The sequence below is a fragment of the Lithobates pipiens genome, unplaced genomic scaffold, assembly GCF_037356315.1.
Source record: "Lithobates pipiens isolate NorthernLeopardFrog02 unplaced genomic scaffold, aLitPip1_a1.2 Scaffold_16, whole genome shotgun sequence".
Classification (NCBI taxonomy): Eukaryota; Metazoa; Chordata; class Amphibia; order Anura; family Ranidae; genus Lithobates; species Lithobates pipiens.
In genome coordinates, this window is record NW_027507748.1 from 382,193,673 (window position 1) to 382,217,578 (window position 23,906).

Here is a 23,906-nt window from a genome sequence, read left to right on the forward strand (position 1 = left end):
TGATTTACAGATACATTTGTGTCAGAACCAGCTCATAAAACCAGTATATTTTTGAATGATTCAACTGAAAATATTTTTTCAACAGAGTTGGAAACAGAGACCATGTATAAAATAACAGAAGAGACCGATACAGAAGACAATTACACATGGTTACCAGAGAATAAAAGGCTCAGTACTACTGAAGATTTTGAAAAGCAAGATTTGATCAGCTCTTCATCATCATCACAACACTATACATATGAGACAAATTTAAATTCAGATTTAGAGGAAGACACTGATTATGAGAGCTCAGAACCAGATGACACATGGCAGATGGCATCACAAAGAATAGAGTATGGATTGACTTCCATCCTGGCTCATCAAAGATCTACTATGAACAATCTTTTGTACATTCAGGAGTTTCTTTCAATGCCTATAATGGCTCTTCACGATGAAGAAGAAACATTTCAACAGCCTGATAATGTCCAGACAAGGGAAACAGCTAAGTGTTTTCCTCACAAAAGTACTGATGAGGTAGATAGTGCAGTCCCACAATTTCCAAGTAAATCTTACGCTGGATACTCTGCTGTTGCCCCCCCTCAACTGCATTATGTGCCCCCCGACATTGCTTCAGATTCTAGAAATGTGTTTGTTGAAGAGCAGAAGTCCCCACCAATTACACAGAGTGAGTGCTTTGGTGGTGCTCGGAGAAAGACCATAAACAAAGGTGAATGTTGTGATGATTACAACAAATTTAAAGGGAAGACTCCTCAAAATCCAGTTACTACTCAGGTAATTTATTATTATCATCATCTTACAGGGTTTATATAGCGGCAACAGTTTTGTCAGCGCTTTATAATATGAAGGGAGACGATACAGCAACAATGCAAGTCAATACAAGAGGGTTAGAAGGTCCCTGTTCCTGGGAGCTTACAATCTAATAGGGAGGGGTGGGTGGAACAAAAGGTAATAATTGTGGGGGATGAATTGATGTGAGAAATCAAAGATTCAGTTATTAGCTAAAGGCAGGATAGGCTTTCCTGAAGAGATGAGTTCTCAGGGATCGCCTAAAAATGAACAGAGTATGAGATAGCTGGACGGATAGGGGTAGGGAGTTCCAGAGGATGGGAGAGGCTCTATAAAAGTCCTGGATATAAGCATGGGAGGAGGAGACAAGGGATCTAGAGAGCAAGAGGTCTTGCGAGGAACGAAGAGAAAGATTAGGTTAGTATTTTGCAATTAGGTTAGTGATGTAGCTGGGGATTGCTTTGTGAGTTGTGGATGGCTTTGTAAGTTGTCAATATTTTTTATTTCATTTGTTGGGTGAGTGGAGGCCAGTAGCAGACACTGAGCGGTTGGAAAGGTGGATGAGTCTGGAAGCAGCATTTATGATAGACTGAACGGGGGGGGGGGGGGGGGTAGCCTATGTAAAGGTAAGCCAATGAGGGGGAAGATGCAAAGGAAAAGAAGATAAGGAAAATGTATTTGTGTTTTTTGTGCGTTTTAAAACGGTCTCTCAAAACAATCTTGAATTTACATTTACAAGCTAAAATTACACAATATTTTCTTAAATTGATTGTTGGAGGGCAAACTAGTTTAATTCTAAAATAGAAATTTTCTCTTGATCTTAAAAATATCTTTAATTACAATGTTTTTGCACTGTTCTGCCCCCCATTGAACAAAGTACATGTAATACTGTGTATCTAGGGAGCATCTTCCCGCTAACTATTAAAAACAAGAATTTCATAACAGCTGTGATTCATATAATGATGCTGTAATGGGCCCACAGCTATCACATGGTACTTGGGCCAATCACCACACCGTGTACCATGCGATAGCTGTGGACCAGTCACAGAACACAATAGTAGTCACAGCTGTTTTGAATGTAACAGTTCATGACAGTTCAGAACATTGCTGTTGCGATGATCATCACTGTAACCGCAATTAAAGTGTAAAAAAATAAAAATCCCTGACACCCCACCCCCCAAAGTAATACAGAGTCACTATGGTGAAACTGAACTCTGATGAAAGTATGTAAAAAAAATTGAGAAAAAAAACATTGTTTAAAAATGTAATTAGTTATTTTTTTATTTTTTATTACTGCCACCGATCATTATCCCTGATCACCGCCACACCAGTCATATGATGATGTTGTACTGTACTGGTGAAAGTATGTAAAAAAAAAAAAGAAGTGAAAAATAAATAAATTCTTCATTGGTATATATATTTGAAAATTGATAAGTCCTGATGAACTGATGGTCTATCTAATTTTTGAAGCCCTTAAAATGCCAAGGCAGTACAAATACTCCTCAAATGACCCCTGAGGTATTGTAAGAGGGATGGCAAGTTTTTTGAAGTTGTAATTTTTTTGCAACGCCTCTTACTAAATACCTCAGACTGTCTACTTTTCAAAAAGGTGTTGTTTGATGAGTATTTGTGCTGTCCTGGCATTTTAAGGGCTTCAAAAAATGATAGGCCATCAGTACATCAGAACTGATACATTTTCAAATATACAGTATCTCACAAAAGTCAGTACACCCCTCACATGTTTGTAAAACTGTTATTACTGTATTTTTCGCACCATAAGACACACTTCTCTCCCCCCCCCCCCCCAAAAAAAAAGAGGGGAAATGCCTGTGCGTCTTATGGAGCCGCTGCCGAATACCAGGCCAGCCACTCAGCTCCTTGCTTGTGGGTTGCTTGCTTTTCCCTGTCAGAACCGGAGCTTCTGTGAGTCTGTGACAGGGAATGTGTTCCCCCCCCCCTCCTCCGTGCAGAGTGAGCACTCTGTGTTCTGCCCTCCTTCTCTGGGCAGAGTGGGCTCTCTGTTCCCGCTCCTTCTCCGGGCAGCAGCACAAGCCAAGCAGGAGATCAAAGACATCGGCTGTGTGTGCATTGCATTTCTTCTCCTTTCTTCTGTCAGCGGGGGGGGGGGGGGGGGGGGTTAATATAGCAGCAGCAGGTCTGAGCAGCTTGCAGAGGGGGACACCAAGTTGCAGGCAGTTAGTGCGCAGTAACCTCTAGCAACCAATCAGCGAGCATTATAGTGCAGTAATATATAGCAGCAGCAGGTCTGAGCAGCTTGCAGAGGGGGACACCAAGTTGCAGGCAGTTAGTGCGCAGTAACCTCTAGCAACCAATCAGCGAGCATTATAGTGCAGTAACCTCTAGCAACCGATTGGTAAAGTGTAGTAACCTCCTCAGAATATTTTTTTCTTTTATATTCACACAGACTGACACAGCTTTCTCTCTTTAGACCATTGGGTTGTTATGCCACCTTCAGGAGAGGACTAGGCATTACATGTTAACATGTGATAATAAAACTAGAACTTTCTAGTTCTGCCCAAGGGGCGGTCCCTTAGGTAACAACCCCTCAACATGCTACTGCAGCCTCAGTTTTATTTTCCCTAGTGAAGGAGATGGACCTAGGAACCCTGACGGCCCATTGGCCCGTGTTTTTTTCTGCAGAAGCTTGACTTTTTGTGCGAGATGATTGATCCTGTGATCTGCTATCAACAGCCGGCTGAGTGACAGGCTGGATACCCTTATCCTTGTAGTCTCCCCAGTTCGCCCATCGAGCGTGTGCAGGTTGTAGCTCCGCACTAGCCGGCCACGACGAAACCTCAGCTCCAGAGTTGGTCAGTGAGCTTTTATGCTCCGGGGCTCACATATGACTGGGCTACTGATGTCTGCGTCACAGTGTGCCGGGCCAGCAGCCACCTTGTACTGATCAATGAGTGGGTCTGTAATGAAATGTCTCCCAGCACTTCAGGACTGGTAAGTACAGCTCTCCCTGCCTCAGTGGGGCTGAGCAGCTGGGCATTCCCTGGGAGGTCGATTCGGGGGTCCCTCACCTCCCTCTCCTCTCTGTCAGGTCACCTAGAGCCCAGGTGACAGATGCACACCGTAGGGATTAGGAGTGCACCGTAAGGTAGTGGACCCTACGGCTGACTGCTGCGGACGGGGGTCAAGGTGATAGGAAGGCAGGGCCGCCAGAACACCAAGATGGATCCCTCCGGGGTTAGAGCGTAAGATTCGATGGGGCGTGGAGTCTAAGAGCCAGCAGGTGTTCACCAGAGCCTCGAGTGGTGAGGATGGACTTGGCTGCAACTGGCTCCAGGTCGCGACCCCCAGGGTCCCCCAGCTCACACCCACAGTAGGCAACAGGAGGATAGGGATGGTGAGGGACAAAGCCAAGGTCGGGGCCACAAGCAGACAGGAATAGTCGGGGACCGATTTGGACTCTCAAGGTGTATTTGTCTGCCACGGCTTCCTTCCGGAAGTCAGACTCACTGTTTTGGCTGGTCCAAAGAAAGGCATGGCGGTCTCGTCGGTCACCATTTACAGGTGGATCACCTTGAACGGCAGGTGCCCCCCTTTCTGGTCACGGCCCACTCCACGATGGGCAATCAAACGCCTTGGGCCTTCCGACAACGAGTGTCTGACGCTCAAGTGTGTAAAAGCGGCGACCTGGTCGCCTGTACACACGTTTACAAAGTTCTACAAGGTAGATGTCAGTGCATCGGGTGATGCCTGTTTTGGCCGCAAAGTTTTGCAGGCGGCTGTATAGTGGCAATTACATATGCATTTTTTTTTCCTTTTTTCCTGGTTTTTTTTTTGGTAAAAATGCAGTACCTTTAAGTTAATGCACTGTTGCATTCGTTACCGCAGTCTTTGGTGCGATTTGAGGGTAGTGCTTCTCTGTTGAGGAGCACCCTGTTTTTTTTTGTGGTGTTTTTTTCCATACACTGTAGTTTTTTTGTGGGTGAAGTTTGTACTAGCTCCCACATGCCATGGTGGATGAAGTTTTTTATGCCGTTTTCCCACCCCTCGATCTGGCACTGCTAGGGAACTTCCCAATGGTCTAATGAGATAAAGCTGTGTCAGTCGGTGAATATAAGAGAAAATAGGATTTTTTGTACTGACTGTAAAATCCTTTTCTCTGTAATTCACCAACTGACACAGCACCTGCCCCTCATATTTTTCTTTACTTATACTGCTTGTTGACGTACTGAGGCTGCAGTAGCATGCTGAGGGGTTGTTACCTACGGGACTGCCCCTTGGGCGGAACTAGAAAGTTCTAGTTTTTTCACATGTAATGTCTAGTCCTCTCCTGAAGGTGGCATAACAACCCAATGGTCTAAAGAGAGAAAGCTGTGTCGTCTGTGAATTACAGAGAAAAGGATTTTATGAAGAGTACAAAAAATCCTATTTTTTTGTTTTCCTTCTCTAAAACCTAGGTGCGTCTTATTGTCAGATGCGTCTTATGGAGCGAAAAATATGGTATATCTTAGGTATACATTTCACGTGACAACACTGTAGAAATGACACTTTCCTACAATGTAAACCAGTGAGTGTACAGCTTGTATAACAGTGTAAATTTGCTGTTGCCTTAAAATGTCTAAAGCGCTGGCAACAAAAGTGAGTACACCCCTAAGTGGAAATGTCCAAATTGGGTCCCAGTGTGTCAATATTTTGTGTGGCCACCATTATTTTCCAGCATTGCCTTAACCCTCTTGGGCATGAAGTTCACCAGAGCTTCACAGGTTGCACTGGAGTCCTCTTCCACTCCACCATCATGACATCACGGAGCTGGTGGATATTAGAAACCTTGCGCTTCTCCACCTTCCTTTTTGAGGATGCCCCACAGATGCTCAATAGGGTTTAGGTCTGGAGACATGCTTGGCCAGGCCATCACCTTTACCCTCAGCTCCTTTAGCAAGGCAGTGGTTGTCTTGGAGGTGTGTTTGGGGTCGTTATGTTGGCATACTACCCTGTGGCCCAGTCTCCAAAGGGAGGGATCATACTCTGCTTCAGAATGTCACAGTACATGTTGGCATTCATGGTTCCATCAATGAACTGTAGCTCCCCAGTGCTGGCAGCACTCATGCATCACCAGACCACTGCATTTCTACCATCATGCTTGATTGAAGGCATAAAACACACTTGTCTTTGGACTCATCACCTGGTTGCAGCCACACACTCCTAACACCATCTGAACCAAATACATTTATCTTGGTCTCATCAGACCACAGGACATGGTTCCAGTAATCCATGTCCTTAGTCTGCTTGTCTTCAGAAAACTGCGGGCTTTCTTGTGCATCATCTTTAGAAGAGGCTTCCATCTGAGACAACAGCCATGCAGACCATTTTGATGCAGAGTTCGGTGTATGGTGAGCACTGACAGGCTGACCCCCACCCCTTCAAACTCTGCAGCAATGTTGGCAGTACTCATACGTCTATTTCCCAAAGACAACCTCTGGATATGACGCTGAGCACATGCACTCACATTCTTTGGTTGACCATGATGAGGCCTGTTCTGAGTGGAACCTGTCCTGTTAAACCGCTTTATGGTCTTGGCCACCATGGTGCAGCTCAGTTTCAAGGTCTTGGCATTCTTATAGCCTAGGCCATCTTTATGTAGAGCAACATTTTTTTTTTCCAGATCCTCAGAGTTCTTTCCCATGAGGTGGCTGAACTTCCAGTGACCAGTATAAGAGAGTAAGAGCAATAAGACCAAATTTAACACACCCGTTCCCCATTCACACCTGAGACCTTGTAACACTAAGGAGTCACATGACACCAGGAGGGAAAATGGCTAATTGGGCCCAATTTGAAATGTTCTCTTAGGGGTGTACTCACTTTTGTTGCCAGTGGTTTAGACACTAATGGCTGTGTTTTGAGTTATTTTGAGGGGAGAGAAAATTTACACTGTTATACAAGCTGTACACTCACTACTTTACATTGTAGCAAAGTGTAATTTCTTCAGTGTTGTCACATGAAACAAAATATATTTAAAAAAAAATGTGAGGGGTGTACTCCCTTTTGTGAGATACTGTATATATCATAGTTTGTAAACGCTATAACTTTCATACAAACCAATTAACATGCACTTATTCGGATTTATTTACCAAAGCAGCAGAATACATTTTAGACTAAATTTTCAAGAGATTTTATTTTATTGGGTACTGTATGTGTTCTAACAGAAAATACAATATTGGGGGTTTTCTCTTTTAATTTTTTTTTTTACATTTTCCTTTTTATATAGTAAAAAATAAAAAACCCAGTGGTGGTCAATTCCACCAAAAGAAAGCTCTATTTGTGTGAAAAAAATGTGTAATTTGAATCTGCCTACAGTGTTTCCAGGTAAAATAATCCTGATAGCAGATATGGCCTGGTTATGAAGGGGGTAAAACCTTCCAGAGGTTAAGTGGTTAAGGTTTCATCACCAGTTCCTGTGGTAGAATGACTCCAGGGGGTTTACTCCAACCTGCTCACCATTTCCAAGCCCAATGGGAGCAATCCCTCTAGTCTGCTGATGTCAACGTTTTGAATGTTGCCATTCAAGTCCACAAATTCCACACGAAGGTGACCAAATTTGTCATTGCCTTCCTTCACCAGGGAGACTCTAGCCTCTGTGGACATAAAAAATTCTTACATGTCCCCATTTTCCTGTGCATTAATAACTCCTACACTTTGCTGTGGGGCCCCTGCACTACCAGTTTACAGCCCAGTTCTTGATTCTGGGTGTCCGTTTTCCAGACAGACAAGTTCATCTATAACCGCGGACCAGGTTGTCCTTGGTCTGGCAGCTCAAAAATTCTGTTCTAGAGTCAGGGAGATCTTTTCTTTCTATATTTTGAAGGATTTTCATGATGGATACCAGCCTGCCAGGCTGGGGAGGCATCTTAGAAACCTTGGTAGTACAGAAAACTTGTTTTTTCTTGGTGGTGCAGGAAACCTTGTCAATGTAGGAGTCTTGTTTCCAGACAATGCCATAGCATTGAATCATCAGAGAAGAACCAGCAGTCTTTCTGCGACAGGAGAGGTAGATCAAATCCTGTCCTGGGAAGAACTTCACATTCCATCCTCTGGAGGCTGCTCTGGTGGTACCGTGATCAGTACATGCTAAGCTATTCCTTTTCCCCTGAAACTTCTTCCTTGTTTGCTTCATTGGATCAAGCTGGGGGGCTTTGCAGTGATCTTCATTGCAGACAAATGTGTAATGCGGACCTGAAAGGACTCCTAGCAGATGCACTGCAGCTCCACGGAATCCTCAGAATCTTCTGTCCCAAGGACCAATTTGTCATTCTGCTTCATGCATGCCAGCTTTAAGGGTATGGCTTATCCAAAATCTACATAGGGTGTATACCCATAACTATGGCAGAATTTTTAAGGCATGACTAAAATTATAATTAAAAATAAAGAGTTTATTAAAAAAGTACATTAGTTAAAATGACATATATTGTTAAAAAACATATTGACCCTACATCAACCTTTGCCCAAATAAGGGGGTTTGTACACAATTCTGTTCAGTGTTGAATTAAGCAATACAGCTATTATGGAAAGCTCCTCCACACACTCAACGCATTTCTTGGATAGAAATCCAATTCATCAGAAGTTTATTGGTGGAGCATGTATGTATGTATGTATAATCTAAACACAAAAAACAAAAAAAAGTATGCATAAAAAATTCAATACTACATTTACAACATCAAAGAGATTTATTTGAATTACTCATTGTTTCAATCTATGCAAAGATTAGCCGGGATTACCTGAACACATGAGCACAGAGGAAGACACTAGAGGTGCGCAACTTTCTTTCGATTTGATTATGATTATGATTATCATGACAACAATTTGATTTGATTCCGCAATGCATCACGATTACAGTGCAAGTGCACGTTAGTTTTCATTAAAAAAAAAATTCAAGCAGTCAGGAGAACATCATTTTTTTTTACTTTATCTGTTCTTAAAAAAAAAAAAAAAAAGACATATCCTGCATGTAGCAAAATCTAAACACAACAGACAACAACTTAAAGGAACTCCAGGCTCTCCCCCAAAATACTACAGGAGATGATCAGAGACTGTAGACATGATACAGGAGATGATCAGAGACTGCAGACATACTACAGGAGATGATCAGAGACTGCGGACATGATACAGGAGATGGTCAGAGACTGCAGAAATGATACAGAAGATGGTCAGAGATTGCATGCAGACATAGTACAGGAGATGGTCAGAGACTGCAGGCATGATACGGGAGATGGTCATAGACTGCAGACATGATACGGTAGATGATCAGAGACTGCAGACATAGTACAGGAGATGGTCAGAGACTGCAGACATGATACAAGAGATCAGCCGGTAAGTATGATATCTTTTTTATTTTAAAGAAAAAATAATACCCTTTAGTATCACTGTAACAAATCATTGAGTCTTTTGGCAGCAACTTGGATAGTAAACAGGTACACATCACGGCAAAAATAAAAACGGAAGACATTCCAAATCAGCAAGAAATATACTGCTTGCAGATCAGTGGATGTTTCCAGAGGGGAGAGATGATAGGGAAATCTCAGGAAGAAATTAGACAGAAAGAATGTGCACTGTGCAGCCTCCAATGTGTTAAGCATACACACACACTGGATAGGTGCAGCAGGTACCTATCCAGTCTGTCAAACATGACAGACTGATTTCTCACCTCCAGAGCACTCCTACCAACCCCTCTCCTCTTCTCACAGCTTGTTTCCTAAAGCCGACTCTATGCCTTATCCCACGGATGATAAGACAGCTGCAGTGATCTTTGTCACAGCTCTGTGCGGCTTTGCACCCGCCCATTAGGGAGATGACCAGTGTCACTTTGCCAAGATACAAATTCCGAGGAGGGGAAGAGCATGGGTGGGGGTAGCACTCTGAGGCTACATTATCCAATGACAGGCAAACTGTGCAAGGTGCAGCCAGCCGATCGGCGGCTTGTCATGCTAGCAGACACTTCTGTGGAGGGGGAGGAGCCAGAATTACATCATGCACAATCGATTATGCTGGATACCGCATAGATGCCGAATCGGGAAGTGCAGCATCGTGATGCATCGAAGCGCCAATCATTTTTAACACCCCTAGATGACACCTGACCACCCTTGTAGGGAGAAAAGAATTAACTGAACCCTTGGAGGGACAAGATGCCAGGGAAAAAAGCCATAAATGCCACACACAAACACACACACATTTTTGTAATGGATGCTGCAGGACACATGTGTTTACATCATATCTACAAGGAGCAACAAGGAGAAAAAAAAAGGAAAAGGGGAGCATTTTTATTTTATTATTATTATATACATAGAAGTTGGATTATTCATTTGATCGACATTCTTAAAATTTCACAGTAATGGATTAAGGCAAATAGAAGCAAACAGAGACTAATAAAGCTTCATAAATTTGCCAAGCTGAAGCAGGAAACAAACTAGCAGGGATTAGCATGACTTCATAAATTCACCAAGCTGAAGCAGGTAAAAAAAAATAGCAGGGACTAGTATATAGTTACATACATGGTTTGAAAAAGGCACACGTCCATCTAGTTCATCCAACAAAAATAAAAATACAATCCCATATACACAGTTGATCCTGAGGAAGGTAAAAAACCCCAGCAAAGTATGCTCCGATTCACTACAGCAAGGGAAACATTTCCTTCCTGATCTCCTGAGAGGCAATCGGATTTCTAATTTTTCCTTGTAGCTGAGCTCCTCCATGCCCTTCTCTGCACTCTCTTCTTGGTTGCCGTTCTCTGCACTTTCTCCAGTTCCCCCATATCCTTTTTGAGAACTGGTGCCCAAAACTGAACTGCATATTCCAGATAAGGTCTTACTTAAGCCTCGTACACACGATTGGATTTTCTGACAGGAAACGTGTGATGACAGGCTGTTGGCGGAAAATTCGTTTGTGTGCGCCATCTGACAATTGTTGTCACCTTTTCCACGGACAAATGTTGGATAGCATGTTTTAAAATTTTCCACAGACAAATGTCTGTTGTCGGATTTTCTGAGCATGTGTACCCGAGTCCGTGGGACAAAAGTCCAAAGTACAAATGTGCATGTTCGGAAGCAAGGACGAGCCAGAATCGGTCGGTCTTGTAAACTAGCGTTTGTAATAGATAATTAACATTCGTGGCGTGGCAAATTATGAAATCTCGAAATGCAGTGCACATTCTCTTCTTCTTTAATGGGATAATACTAAAGCTGCTTTGCTGGTGATACTGATGGAGTTATTTGCAAATAAATTTTCAAAGGCTTTTTTTTTTTTTTATAGTGATATCAAGAAGAATAATATGCTTTTTTATTTGGGCAAGTTACCACAACACCATTATCCCGTAGTTTAAGATCAAAGATACAACTATATTGGTGTCCCTTGTCACTTTTACATTGTATTTTTTAAATGTAACTGCCTACTCCCAAACTGTCATTTGAAGTAAAACACATAGCCAAGTATTATTCTACACATTTTTTTTATTATTATGCATTAATAAAAGAAAACAAATAAAATTAGACATGCTATCAATAGAACTTAACCAAAAAGTGCATTCTATGCATCCAAAAATATACCAAATCAAATCATTATTATTCAACCAAAAAATAAAATAAAAACCTCATGCGAGTGTCCTGCTTCTTAATATAGGGGGTCAACAATGCCAAGAGTTGGTGAAAGCAGGGGTCCGTCATCCGGAGAGAATTCCAATAATCATCTGAATTATTCTCCTGGAACTCCCGCAGCAACGGCATATGACATAATTGGTCACGATTAATAAAGCAATCCATTTTCAAGAACTGTTCCTGGAGTGGACTTGGGTCAAAGTAATAACTCTAAGGCCAATAATAAATAACACGTTATCTCCTCCGATTCAACATGTCTGGTTGACAGCTGTTCAGAAAAGAACTGAAAAGCGCGAAAGGAAAAGCGTGAATCAACACTCCCCAAATTTCTACTAACACGAAATTAGCAGAAGGAGCCCAAAGGGTGGCGCTAAAGAGCTGAACAACCGCATAGTACGTCAGTACGTTCGTGTTTGTTAGCCGACAGTTCCTTGCCATTTGTATTCAAGACAAAATCCAGGCACACGCCTTTGGACAAAAGTCAGAGTTTTTTCCTGCAGAAAATCCAATCGTGTGTATGAGGCTTTAGGTTACTTTTACACTGAGGCGCTACAGCACTAAATAATGCCTGCATCGCAGCTGTAAAGAGCCCCTCCTGTCTCTCCAGTGTCAAAGCCCGAGGGCGCTTGCAGGATGGTAAAAAAAAGTCCTGCAACCAGCATCTTTGCAGCGCTGTAGGAGCAGTGTATCGCATAAAATCACAATAGACTTATATTGATCGGTTTACGCAAAAGTTATCTTGTCTACAAACTATGGGATAATTTTAGGGACTTTTATTTTTATTGTTTTTACTGGTAATAGCGGCGATCTGTGTTTTTTCGTGAGACTGCGACGTTGCGCTGGACAAATCTGACCACAACTGACACTTTGGGGACCAGTGACATATATTGATCGATGTATAAATTACACTGGCAGGGAAGGGGTTAACACTAGGGGTGATCAAGGGGTTAAGTGTGTTCCCTCAGCATGTTCTAACGGGGGGGGGGGGGGGCTACCAAGGGCATGACAGAGATCACTGGGAACAAAAGAACACTGACTTCTGGCAGGGGAATTGCCTTGTTTACATAGGCAGATCCCCATTCTGCCTCTGTGCACTGCGATCGTCGGGCATGCGACCTACGTACACCTAATGCAGTTTGTGCAGGAGAGCCGACTTGCTGTACAATAAAGGTGGCTGGTCGGTAAGAGGTTAAAGTGTGAACTTTTGAAGATAGACTCCCCACATCTATCTCTAAAAAGATCTGAAAAAATTCAAAAGGTATATTTAGGTTTTCAGGTTAGCTCAGGCTAAAAAGCATAAATGAGCCCCATAATCATTCTTTCTGATACAAAATGAGAGTGCCATGTGAAAAAAAATACACTATACCAATATGCTTGTTTTTCCTCCCAATGCAGCATAAATATGGAATATATGTTTTTGAAATGTAATCACATAGTTCAATGTGGGCGGGGCTTTAGCTTACATTATCTAACGTTAAATGTCTAATATCTCAAAAATCAAACAGAAAGTTTGTGGTACAAATCAGCACAAATTATATAATTGTTTTTAACCACTTCAGCATTTGGCTGGCCAAAGACCAGAGCACTTTTTGCGATTAGGCACTGCGTCCCTTTAACTGACAATTGCACGGTCATGCATCGTGGCTCCCAAACAAAATTGATGTCTTTTTTTCCCCCACAAATAGAGCTTTCTTTAGGTGGTATTTGATCACCTCTACGGTTTTTATTTTTTTGCGCCATAAACAAAAAAAAGAGCGAAAATTTTGAAAAAAAACACTTTTTTGCTTTAATAAATATCCCCAAAAAATATATAAAAAAACGTTTTTTTTCCCCCTCAGTTTAGGCCGATAAGTATTCTACATATTTTTGGTAAAAAAAACAATCGCAAAAAGCATTTATTGATTGGTTTGCGCAAAAGGTGCGACATTATGGCGGACACTTTTGCCACTATTTTGGGGCCATTCACATTTATACCGCGATCAGTGCGATTACAAATGCACTGATTACTGTGTAAATGTGACTGACAGTGAAGGGGTTAACCACTAGGTGGCGCTGTAGGGGTTAAGTGTGTCCTAGAGAGTGATTCTAACTGTGGGGGGAGGGGCTATGTGTGACACGACACTGATCACCGTTCCCGATTACAGGGAGCTGTGATCAATGTTCTGTCACTACGCAGAATGGGGAAATGCTTGTTTACATCAGAATTTCCCTGTTCTTCCTCTCCATGAGACAATCGCGGGTATCCATGGCAGGCGTGCACGCGCGTGATTTCGTGCAGCGGAGCCAACCTGCCGCAGTAAAACATGCGGCGGTTGCTCCACTAGAGGTTAAAATGTAATAACGTGGTGCAAAGTAGGAGAGGTTTCATCAACTATAATGCACAATATCTCTGAAAACAAACCAGCACATATGTTCATTTTTGCAGCACAAATCGGCACAGATTAGAGGTCGACCGATATATCGGCCGGCCGATATATCGGCCGATATTTGCCGTTTTTTAAATAATCGGCATCGGCCGATTGTGTTGATAAAAAGCCGATTCTACAGCGGGACTTTGAAATGACTTCTGTAAGAAGTCAGTGTGAGTTGCCTGAGTCGTCATAGCAACACTTTTCTCCTCTCTGGGCAGACTGCCAAGAAAAGAACTAAATGATACAATGTTTACACTTCTGAATGAATGAAGTCATCTCTGTGTAGAAGTTCTCAGTTTAACCATTTAAAGACTAAATCTTTTCTGACACTTGTTGCTTACAAGTAAAAATCCTGTATTTTCTGCCAGAAAATCACTTAGACCCCCCAAAAATTATATATATAATTTATTTAGCAGAGATCCTAGGGAATAAAATAGCGGTTGTTGCAATATTTTATGTCACAAGGCATTTGCACAGAGGTCTTTCAAATGCATTTTTTTGGGAAAAAAATACACCATTTAAAAAATAAAAATAAAATAAAAACAGTAAAGTTAGCCCATTTTTTTTTTTTTTTTTGTCCAAAAGTTTTGACTACCTGCTTTTATTTAATATATAGGTTTTTTTTTTTTTTTTTATCTAGATCATACATACAAGTAAACTGATTGGAGGTTTGTTTTGTTTAATAAATGTTTAAAGCGGGAGTCCGCCGGGACTCCGCGTTTTTTTTTTTTTTTTTTTTTTTTTTAAAGCCAGCAGCTACAAATACTGCAGCTGCTGACTTTTAAAATAGTGACACTTACCTGTCCAGCGCGCCCGCGATGTTGGCACCCGAAGCCGATCTCTAGATCGACACTCGAGTGCTGCCGCCGCCATCTTGGGTATGGGAATCAGGAAATGGAGCCTTTCGGCTTAATTTCCCGGTTCCCTACTGCGCATGCGCGATCCGCGCTGCGCAATGAGGACGGTCCCCGCTGCCTCTGGGATCTGTGTGTTTCCCAGCAGGCAGCGGGGCACTTGCGGAAAGGGGCGTAATATACGCCCCTTTCCGCAGAGAGCTAGCCCGGAAGTGGGTGCAGTTACCTGGATTATCCAGGTAACTGCACCCCCCTCCCCCCTGAAAGGTGCCAATTGTGGCGCCGGAGGGGGGGAGGAATCCGATGAGCGGAAGGTCCATTTTAGGGTGGACCTCCGCTTTAAGTGTAAGAAATTTTCTGTATCACTTATGAAGGCTGCTTTCACACTGGAGCGGGCAGGCGTTGATGGTAAAACGCAAGTTTTAGCGGCTCTTTACCATCATTTTAGCGGTGCTATTTGGCTGCTAGTGGGGCACATATAACCCAGCTAGCGGCCAAGGAAGAGGTTAAATGCGCCCATGAAGCACCGCTGCCAAATCGCATTGCATGCGCTTCGGCAGTGGTGCCCATTCATATCAATGGGCAGGAGTGGTGGAGGAGCGGTATACACCACTCCAAACGTGCTGCTTGCAGGACTTTTTTTTTTAAGATCCTGCCAGCGCATCGCCTCAGTGTGAAAGCACTCTGTCTTTCACACAGACTGCAGGGGAGCCATTTTGCAGGCACTTTACAGGCGCTATTTTTAGCCCAAAAGCGCCTTAAAAAACGCCCCAGTGGGAAAGGTGTGTTAGATCAAGGGGGATTAAAAATAAATAAATAAAATAAAATCGGCCTAACATATCGGCCCAAAAAAAAATCGGCATCATATATCGGCTATCGGCCGCCATGATTTCTAAATATCGGCATCGGCCAGAGAAAAACCCATATCGGTCGACCTCTAGCACAGATGCAGTCCAAACTAATGCTATCTTTGTTTTTTTAATTTTAATAACATTGGGTGCAAAGTGGACGGGGCTTGATGTTACATAATCTGAATTTGAATTCCAATATCTCAAAAATCTCAAAACCAGCTGAAACATTCATTTTTATGGCAAAAATCATTTTCAAGCTTAACAGCTGTCGGTCCCTCTTCCTGCATCTTGGTTGCGTTCTCTGCAGTAAGTGCAAAACTGGCATGCACACAAGTGAGTTGCCTCAATAGGTGTATACAATGGATGTATGTCCATTTATTATAAATATATTAATTTGCAAATAGAATAAAACATTTTGGAAGGTATGTTAAGCAACATTTAAAGCATGTGAAAGATAATTTGTTGAATGTTCACTCGTACCTTTGAATGGCTTTGGAAAAATTCTTGTCACTAGTGGCACTCTTTTGTCCTGCTGGACCTCAAACATATGAGAACTGCCTTGTGCAGGCTTTCAAAGTTCCAAAAGACGTCAAACTTAACCAGTTGCGACCAACCGCCGTCATTATACAGCGGCAGGTCAGCACGATCCCGCAAACTGTCATAGCTATACATCGGTCCCTTTAAGCGGAATAGCATGCTTGCACACCTGCTGCACAGCGGGGGTGCTGATGCTCATGGCCAGCGATCGCGATTACCGCCGGCCATTAGCGATCACGGGCATGAGAGGCAGAACAGGGACTTGTGTGTGTAAACACACACATCCCAGTTCTGTGAGGATAGATATTGTGAGTTCCTACAAGCTGGGAAACATGATCTCTCATCTCCTATAGTCAGTCCCATCCCCCACAGTTAGAACACACACATAGGGAACACAGTTAACCCCTTGATCGCCCCCTAGTGTTAACCCCTACCCTACCAGTGACATTTATACAGTGATCAGTGCATTTTTATAGCACTGATCACTGTATAATTGTCAGCCGACCCAAAAATGTGTCCGACATAATGTCGCAGTCTCGGGGGAAAAAAGGGGGGGGGGGGGAAAAAAAAAAATCGCAGATCGCTGACATTACTAGTAAAAAAAAAAAATAATAAAAATGGCATAAATCTATCCCCTTTTTTGTAGATGCTATAACTTTTGCGAAAACCAATCAATATATACTTTTTTTTTATTACCAAAAATATGTAGAAAAATACATATCAGCCTCAACTGAGGGGAAAAAAAATAGCTTTTTTGAAAAAAATTGTGGCTGTTTATTGAAACAAAAAGTACAAAATATTGTGTTTTTTTTTTTTTCAAAATTGTTGCTCTTGGTTTATAGCGCAAAAAATAAAAACCGCAAAGATGATCAAATACCACCAAAAGAAAGCTCTGTTTGTGGGGGAAAAGAGAACTTCAATTTTGTTTGGGTACAGCGTTGCACGACTGCACAATTGTCAGTTAAAGAGACTCAGTGCCGTATCGCAAAAAAAATGGCCTGGTCATTGACCAGCTAATTCTTCTGGGCTGAAGTGGTTAAAATATATACAGCATCAAAACTTGCACAGTTGCATGTTTGGCAAACATATGCATCCCACAATTTCAGTCAAATGAAAAAATATTTTTTTAAGTAAATGTAATTCAAATAGAATATGGAAATGCACATACCTTAAAAAGTTTGTTTAGATTACTCAGTATTATACATTATTTTTGTAGGGTGAGTTTTAAATAACTAATTAAAATTAAGTAAGGTACTTAAAATATCAAATTAAATGAATTAACATGTATTTTTATGTTGAAAATGATACCATTTTTATGTTAAAATTACAAGCCAACCAAATCATTTTTATCAGTGTACATTCTCAGACCTGACCTTTTTACTATTAATATATTTGAAGAATTCTTTGGTGTTTGTCCTACTATCTTTTGCAATCTGTCATTTGTTTTGAATTTTTGCGTCCTTGATTTCCTATTTACATGTTCTGTTATATTCTTTGTAACACTTAAACAATGATAGCGTTCCTTCATTTTTCTATTTTTTAAAAGCTCCTTTCTTTATTATTTATAGCCATTTTAACTTTGGCTGTGAGCTACATAGATTTTATTTTTAGCATTTTAAACGTATTGCCCATGGGAATATACTTTGCAGTGAATTTACATGCAGTCACTTTAAAGAATTCCCATTTCTGTTCTGTGTCTATTGATGCCAATATTCCCTCCCAGTCTAAGTCCTGGAGAGCAGCCCTCATCCTTGGAAAATTTGCTCTCAAAGTTAAGTGTTTTTATCTTACCCGTAAGTGTTTGTTGCTTACAGCTAATATTAAATTAAATCATGTTATGGTCACTGCTACCCAGATGTTCTTTTATATGAATATTGGTAATAAACTCTGCATGATTTGCGATAACCAGGTCCAGCAGAGCGTCATTCCTAGTCGGGGCCTCAATAAACTGGACCATAAAATTGTCTTGTAATTAGTTTATAAATTGTTGCCCTTTAACTGTTCCAGCAGTGCCATTACTCCAGTCAATTTCCTGGTAGTTAAAATCTTCCATTATCATTGCCCCAGCCCTTGCAGCTCTTTCCATCTGTGCAAGGAGCTGAGTCTCCACCGCCTCACTAACACTGGGAGGTTTATAACAAACTCAATGATAACCTCTGTAGTACTCACACCCATGTACAGTTCCACACAATACTTCAGACTCATCACACTCTCCATCAACTATGTCCTCTTTCACACTTGCTTTGAGACCATTCTCACATAGAGACAGACACTACCACCCCTCCCGTTTTACCCTGTCTTTCCGAAAGAGAGCATAGCCAGGAATTTTAATAGCCCAGTCATGAGAAGAATACCAAGCCAAGATTCAGCAATACCAATTAGATCATAGTTCTCCTTGTGCACCAGAGCTTCCAACTCACCTAATTCACTTGACAGACTTCTGGCATTGGTAAACAAACACTTTAATTCATTGTCACATTTTGCAAACGTATGTTGCATATTTTTTATTTTAGTACAAATAGTACCATTTCCAACGGTTGATTGTAACATAGGAACCTTCATATCATCTGCCGTAGCCCCCCATCTTTCCCCGTAAATCCACCAATAGGGGTTGGCTCCTGTCTGGCCTATTATAATCTAATTCACCCTCCCCCTACAATTCTAGTTTAACTACTTCCCACGTGGCCAATGTACATATACGGCCGGGTGGAAGCTGCCTCCTTCTGACTGGACGTTCAGGAACGTCCTTCAGAAGGAGGGGGATCACGAGCGAGCGTGCCCTCGCAGCGGCGTGATCCCGATGCGCTCGTGTCACCCGGACACGGTGCATCTCGGATCGGCAGGAGGGCTCTTTGATTGGCCCTCCTGATCACATGACGACCGTGCCCAATCACAGCCATCATGTGATCAAAACAAACAGCCGGTTGCTAGGCAATCGGCTCTCCTCTCCTCACACGGAAGTCGTCGCTGAGGAGAGGAGAGCAGATCACTGCAGCCGGCTGGTGATCAGTGAGTATGAGCTGTTTTTACAGCTTTTTACTCACTGATCACTAGTCTAGTGTCACCACACAGTGTAAACACACATGTCCCCAAAACACACTTGTCCCCACACATGTCCCCAAAACACACATGTCCCCAAATAATAAAAAGACATGTCCCCAAATAAAAAAACATATGTCCCACTAAAATCACATGTCCCAATGATTATCTGCACACATATGTACGCGATCACCTGCACACATATGTACATGATCATTTGCGTACATATGTCTGTGATCACACAAACCAATTATTATACACTTAACAGAATTTTTTTTACCAAAAACGTGTAGCAGAATACATTTTGGCTTAAATTTATGACAAAATTTGATTTTATTGTATTTCTTTTAAAATAGAAAAAAATAAAATATTGTTTTTTTTTCAAAATTTTCGCCTTTTTTGCGATTATAATCACAAAAAATAAAAAACAGAGTCGTGAATAAATACCACCAAAATAAAGCTCTATTTGTGCGAACAAAATGATAAAAATTTAATTTGGGTACAGCGTAGCATGACCGCACAATTGTCATAGAAATTGCGAGAGCGATGAAAGCTGAAAATTGGGCTGGGAAGGAAGGGGGTGAATGTTCCCTGTATTGTAGTGGTAAAATACTCCTCCAGCCTTCCCTTTAACCTCTCCGCCAGCACAGTAGACCCCCTTCCATTTAGGTGCAAACCATCTTTAGCATATAGGTTGCACTCCAGTGAAAAGTCAGCCCAGTGCTCTAAAAACCCTGCATTCAGCTCCCTAATCACCCCCTACCTTTCCTGTGTTGCAAATTTCAGACTATCACCTTGGAGGCCCTTCCCTTCAACTTGCAGCCTAGTTCATTAAATTGGTTCTTAAGGAGCCTCCACCTTCCATATATCCTGTCATTGGTTCCAACACTGACCAAGACAGTTGGGTCATGCCCAGCCCCTCCCAATAATTAATCAACCTGGTCCACCACATGCTGAACCCTGGCACCAGGGAGACAGCAAACCATTTGGTTGAGGCAGTCCTGACAAATTATTCTATCATGACTACCTGGATTAACGTCACCAAGTGAATTATATGGCTAGCAGCATGCCATTGATAAATATAATATATTATTTCTCTTATATTCACCGACTGACACAGCTCCTCTCTTAGCCATTGGGTTGTTACGTCACCTTTAGGAGAAGACTTGGCATCACATGTTATGGAAAACACAGAACTTTTTAGTTCCGCCCAAGGGGTGGTCCTTTAGGTAACAACCCCCCAGCCTGCCATGCAGCCATCAGTTTTATTTTGCCTAGTGAAGGAGAAGGACCTAGGAACCCTGACGGGCCCATCGGGCAGAAGCTTTTCTTTTTTCACAAGATGAACGATCCTGTGATCTGCTATCAACAGCCGGCTGGGTGACAGGTTGGATACTCTTATCCTTGTAGTCTTCCCAGCCCAGCCAGCAAGTGTGTGCAGGTCGCAGATACCCGCTAGGCCAGCCACAACATACCTCAGCTCCAGAAGTGGTCGGGAGCTTTTATGCTTTAGGGCGCACATATGACCGGGCTACAGGCTACTGATGTCTGCGTCACAGTGTGACGAGGCCAGCAGCCACCCCGTACTGATCAGAGAGTGGGTCTGTAATGGAATGTCTCCCAGATCTTCAGGACTGGCACCCTGCCTCGGTGGGTCTGAGCAGGTGGACATTCCCTGGGGAGGTCGATGCGGGAGTCCCTCACTTCCCTCTCTTCTCTCCCTGTCCCTATCTTCCCTCCCCCCTCCCTGTGGGGGATGCTGCGTGTGGCTGCTTAGCGGTGTGTGTGTGTCATGTGCAGGGGCTCTCCGGGGGGGGCTCTCACCTGTGGGGGGGCTGCGCTGGCTGGCTGTGTCCTGAGTGGTGTTTCTCTTATATTCCCCAACTATAGCTCCTCTCTTAGCCATTGGCTTGTTAGCCTTATCACTAGGAGAATACTAGGCATTAGTTGTAATACAATCTCAGAACTCTTAGTTCCACCCAGGGGGGCGGTCCCTTGGGTAATAACCCTCCTGTCTGCACAGACCTCCATTTTTATTTTGCCTAGTGATGGAGAAGGACCTAGGAACCCTGGGGGCCCAGCGGTGCGTGCGTTTTTATGCAGAAGCTTGGCTTTTTGCATAAGATGAATGATCCTGTGATCTGCTATCAACAGCCGGCTGGGTGACAGGCTGGATACCCTTATCTTTGTAGTCTCTCCAGTCCGGCCATCAAGCGTGTGTAGGCCGCAGCTATGTGCTCAGCAGGCCACGACAAAACCTCAGCTCCAGAGGTGGTCGTGAGCTTTTATGCTCCGGGGCATACATATGACCAGGCTACTGATGTCTACATCAACAGTATGCCGGGCCAGCAGATACCCTGTACTGATCAGTTAGTTCTGCAATGGAATGTCTCCCAGCTCTTCAGGACTGGTAAGTACAGCTCTCCCTGCTTCGGTGGGGCTGAGCAGCTGGGCATTCCCTGGGAGGTCGATTCGGGGGTCCTTTACCTGCCTCTCTTCTCAACTCTATATAACATCCATATAATTATGTGACAAATTATTAATGCAGTGTCCATATGATTAATCAAACACCAGTGAGAAAATCTTCATGTAAATAACTGGATTTGAAGCACACAAATTAAAATTTCCTCTCCAGAAGTGTGATGTGCTCTTTCCCGTCACCAGACAAATGAATTGGCTCCTTACCGGCTCCAAGCGACCCCCCGTTACAGAGGGTCACCACAAGCAGAATGTAATCAAATGGATATCCAGGTAGCTGTTACCCTTAAGCGATCCCAGATCTTTCACACAGTGGGACTATAGCTGTTACTCCATATATCACTCCCAACTGGTAATCTGGCCAGTAAGTCTGTTGTTTTTCAAGAAAACAAGTTCTGTGGCAAATGTATCTTTTAGAGCAGTGGTCATCAACCCTGTCACCATGCAGACCCTGCAATAATTTGGGTGGCTGTTGAACCTAGAAAAGTCGGTGATAGTACCGACTCAGCATTTGGAGTACCTAGGCTTGCTGCTGGACTCCAGGGAAGCAAGAGTGTTTCTCCCTTCAGACAAGCTGCAGGTTCTCAGAGCCACGGTAAAGCAAGTGATCATCGCTGCGCTTCTGCATGCGAGTCCTGGGACTCATGGTGGCATCCTTCGAGGCAGTACCATATGCCCAGTTCCACACCAGAGTCCTGCAGAAGGAGATCTTGACAAAGTGGGACAGACCTCCGTTGTCCCTTGATCGACAGATCCAGGTGAGCCAGTTGGGGGTTCCCTGATCTGGTGGCTGAGGTCCCCGGTGCTTCAGTCCGGGAAGTTGTTCATACCTCTGAAATGGACAATGATCGCAACGGACACCAGCCTATTTGGCTGGGATGGAGTGATGGGAGTTCAGTCGACTCAGGTCCTCTGGTCGACGGAGGAATCCAAGTTGTCGATCAATCTTGAACTGAGAGCGATCAGCCTATGCCTCTCCACATGATCAATGAGACTGCACGGGCGTCCGATCAGGATCCAGTCAGACAGCGGCACTGCTGTGGCATACGTCAATCACCAAGGGGGAACAAGAAGTGAGTGACCGCCGCACGGGAGGTCACTCACATACTTCGGTAGGCAGAGCGACATGTACCGGCTCTGTCGGTCATTTACATCCCGGGTGTGGAGAACTGGCAGGCGGACTATCTAAGTCATCGGATGCAGGACCCAGGAGAATGGGAGTTGCATCCGGAGGTGTTCAGGCTGCTGTGCTTGAGATGGGGCACACCAGACGTAGATCTTCTGGCCTCCCGTCTCAATCAGAAGGTGCCGAGATTCGTGTCCAGGACAAGAGATCCGTGGGCAGACACGCCAGACGCACTGGTGGCTCCGTGGGATCAGTACCAGGTCAAATTCCTAGACCAAAGATATTGGTTACTAGCCTGAACGTAGTCCCGTCGTAACAAAATAATGTCATCGCGTTACGAACGATCGGATTTTCCGACAACTTTGCCCGACCGTGTGTATGCAACACGAGTTTCGGACAAAATCTGACGGATTTTGTTGTCGGAATGTCCGACCGTGTGTACAAGGGCTTAAAGGACAAATATCAGCTTTGGCTGTCCTTTTTCACCGATCCCTGGCGTCTCACTCTATAGTGAGTACTTTTGCTCAAGGGGTGCGACATGTAGTCCCTCCGGTGCGTCCACCATTACCCCCGTGGGAACTGAACCTGGTTTTACTGGCGCTTCAGAAACCGCCATTTGAAAATATCAGAGCGTTTCCCCTGTTGACTCTTTCCCAGAAAGTGGTCTTTCTAGTGGCCATTACTTCGGCCAGGAGGGTTTTGGAACTCGCAGCCTTGACCTGCAAGTTGCCCTATCTGGTTATCCACAAGGATAAGGTGGTGTTGTATCCGCAACCGTCTTTCTTGCCGAAGGTAGTTGTCACATCAATGAGGACATTGTGTTACCATCTCTGTGTCCTAAGCCGACACATCCTAAGGAGGTGGCCCTTCATGCTCTGGACGTGGTTCGGGCTCTGAAGGTGTATTTGTCTGCCGCGGTTCCCTTCTGGAAGTCAGACTCACTGTTTCAGTGGCTGGTCTACAGAAAGGCATGGCGGTCTCGTCGGCCACCATTTCCAGGTGGATCAGACAGATTGTAGTACAAGCCTATGCCTTGAATGGCAGGTGCCCCCCTTTCCGGTCACGGCCACTCCACAGGGCAATCGGAAAGTCTTGGACCTTCCGACATCAAGCGTCTGACGCTCAAGTGTGTAAAGCTGCGACCTGGTTGTCTGTCCACACGTTTACAAAGTTCTACAAGGTAGATGTCAGTGCACTGGGTGAGGCCT

General features: G+C 43.5%; 1 protein-coding gene across 2 annotated transcripts in view; it reads left to right on the top strand.

Annotated features, from left to right (window-relative positions):
* Nucleotides 1-23,906, top strand: part of TEX14 (testis expressed 14, intercellular bridge forming factor) — a 758,047-nt gene that overhangs the window by 454,541 nt on the left and 279,600 nt on the right. For both annotated transcript variants that reach the window (XM_077482232.1, XM_077482233.1), the window contains exon 14: nt 86-771. In XM_077482232.1, the coding sequence (XP_077338358.1) occupies nt 86-771 (686 nt within the window). The remainder of the gene's footprint in view (nt 1-85; nt 772-23,906) is intronic.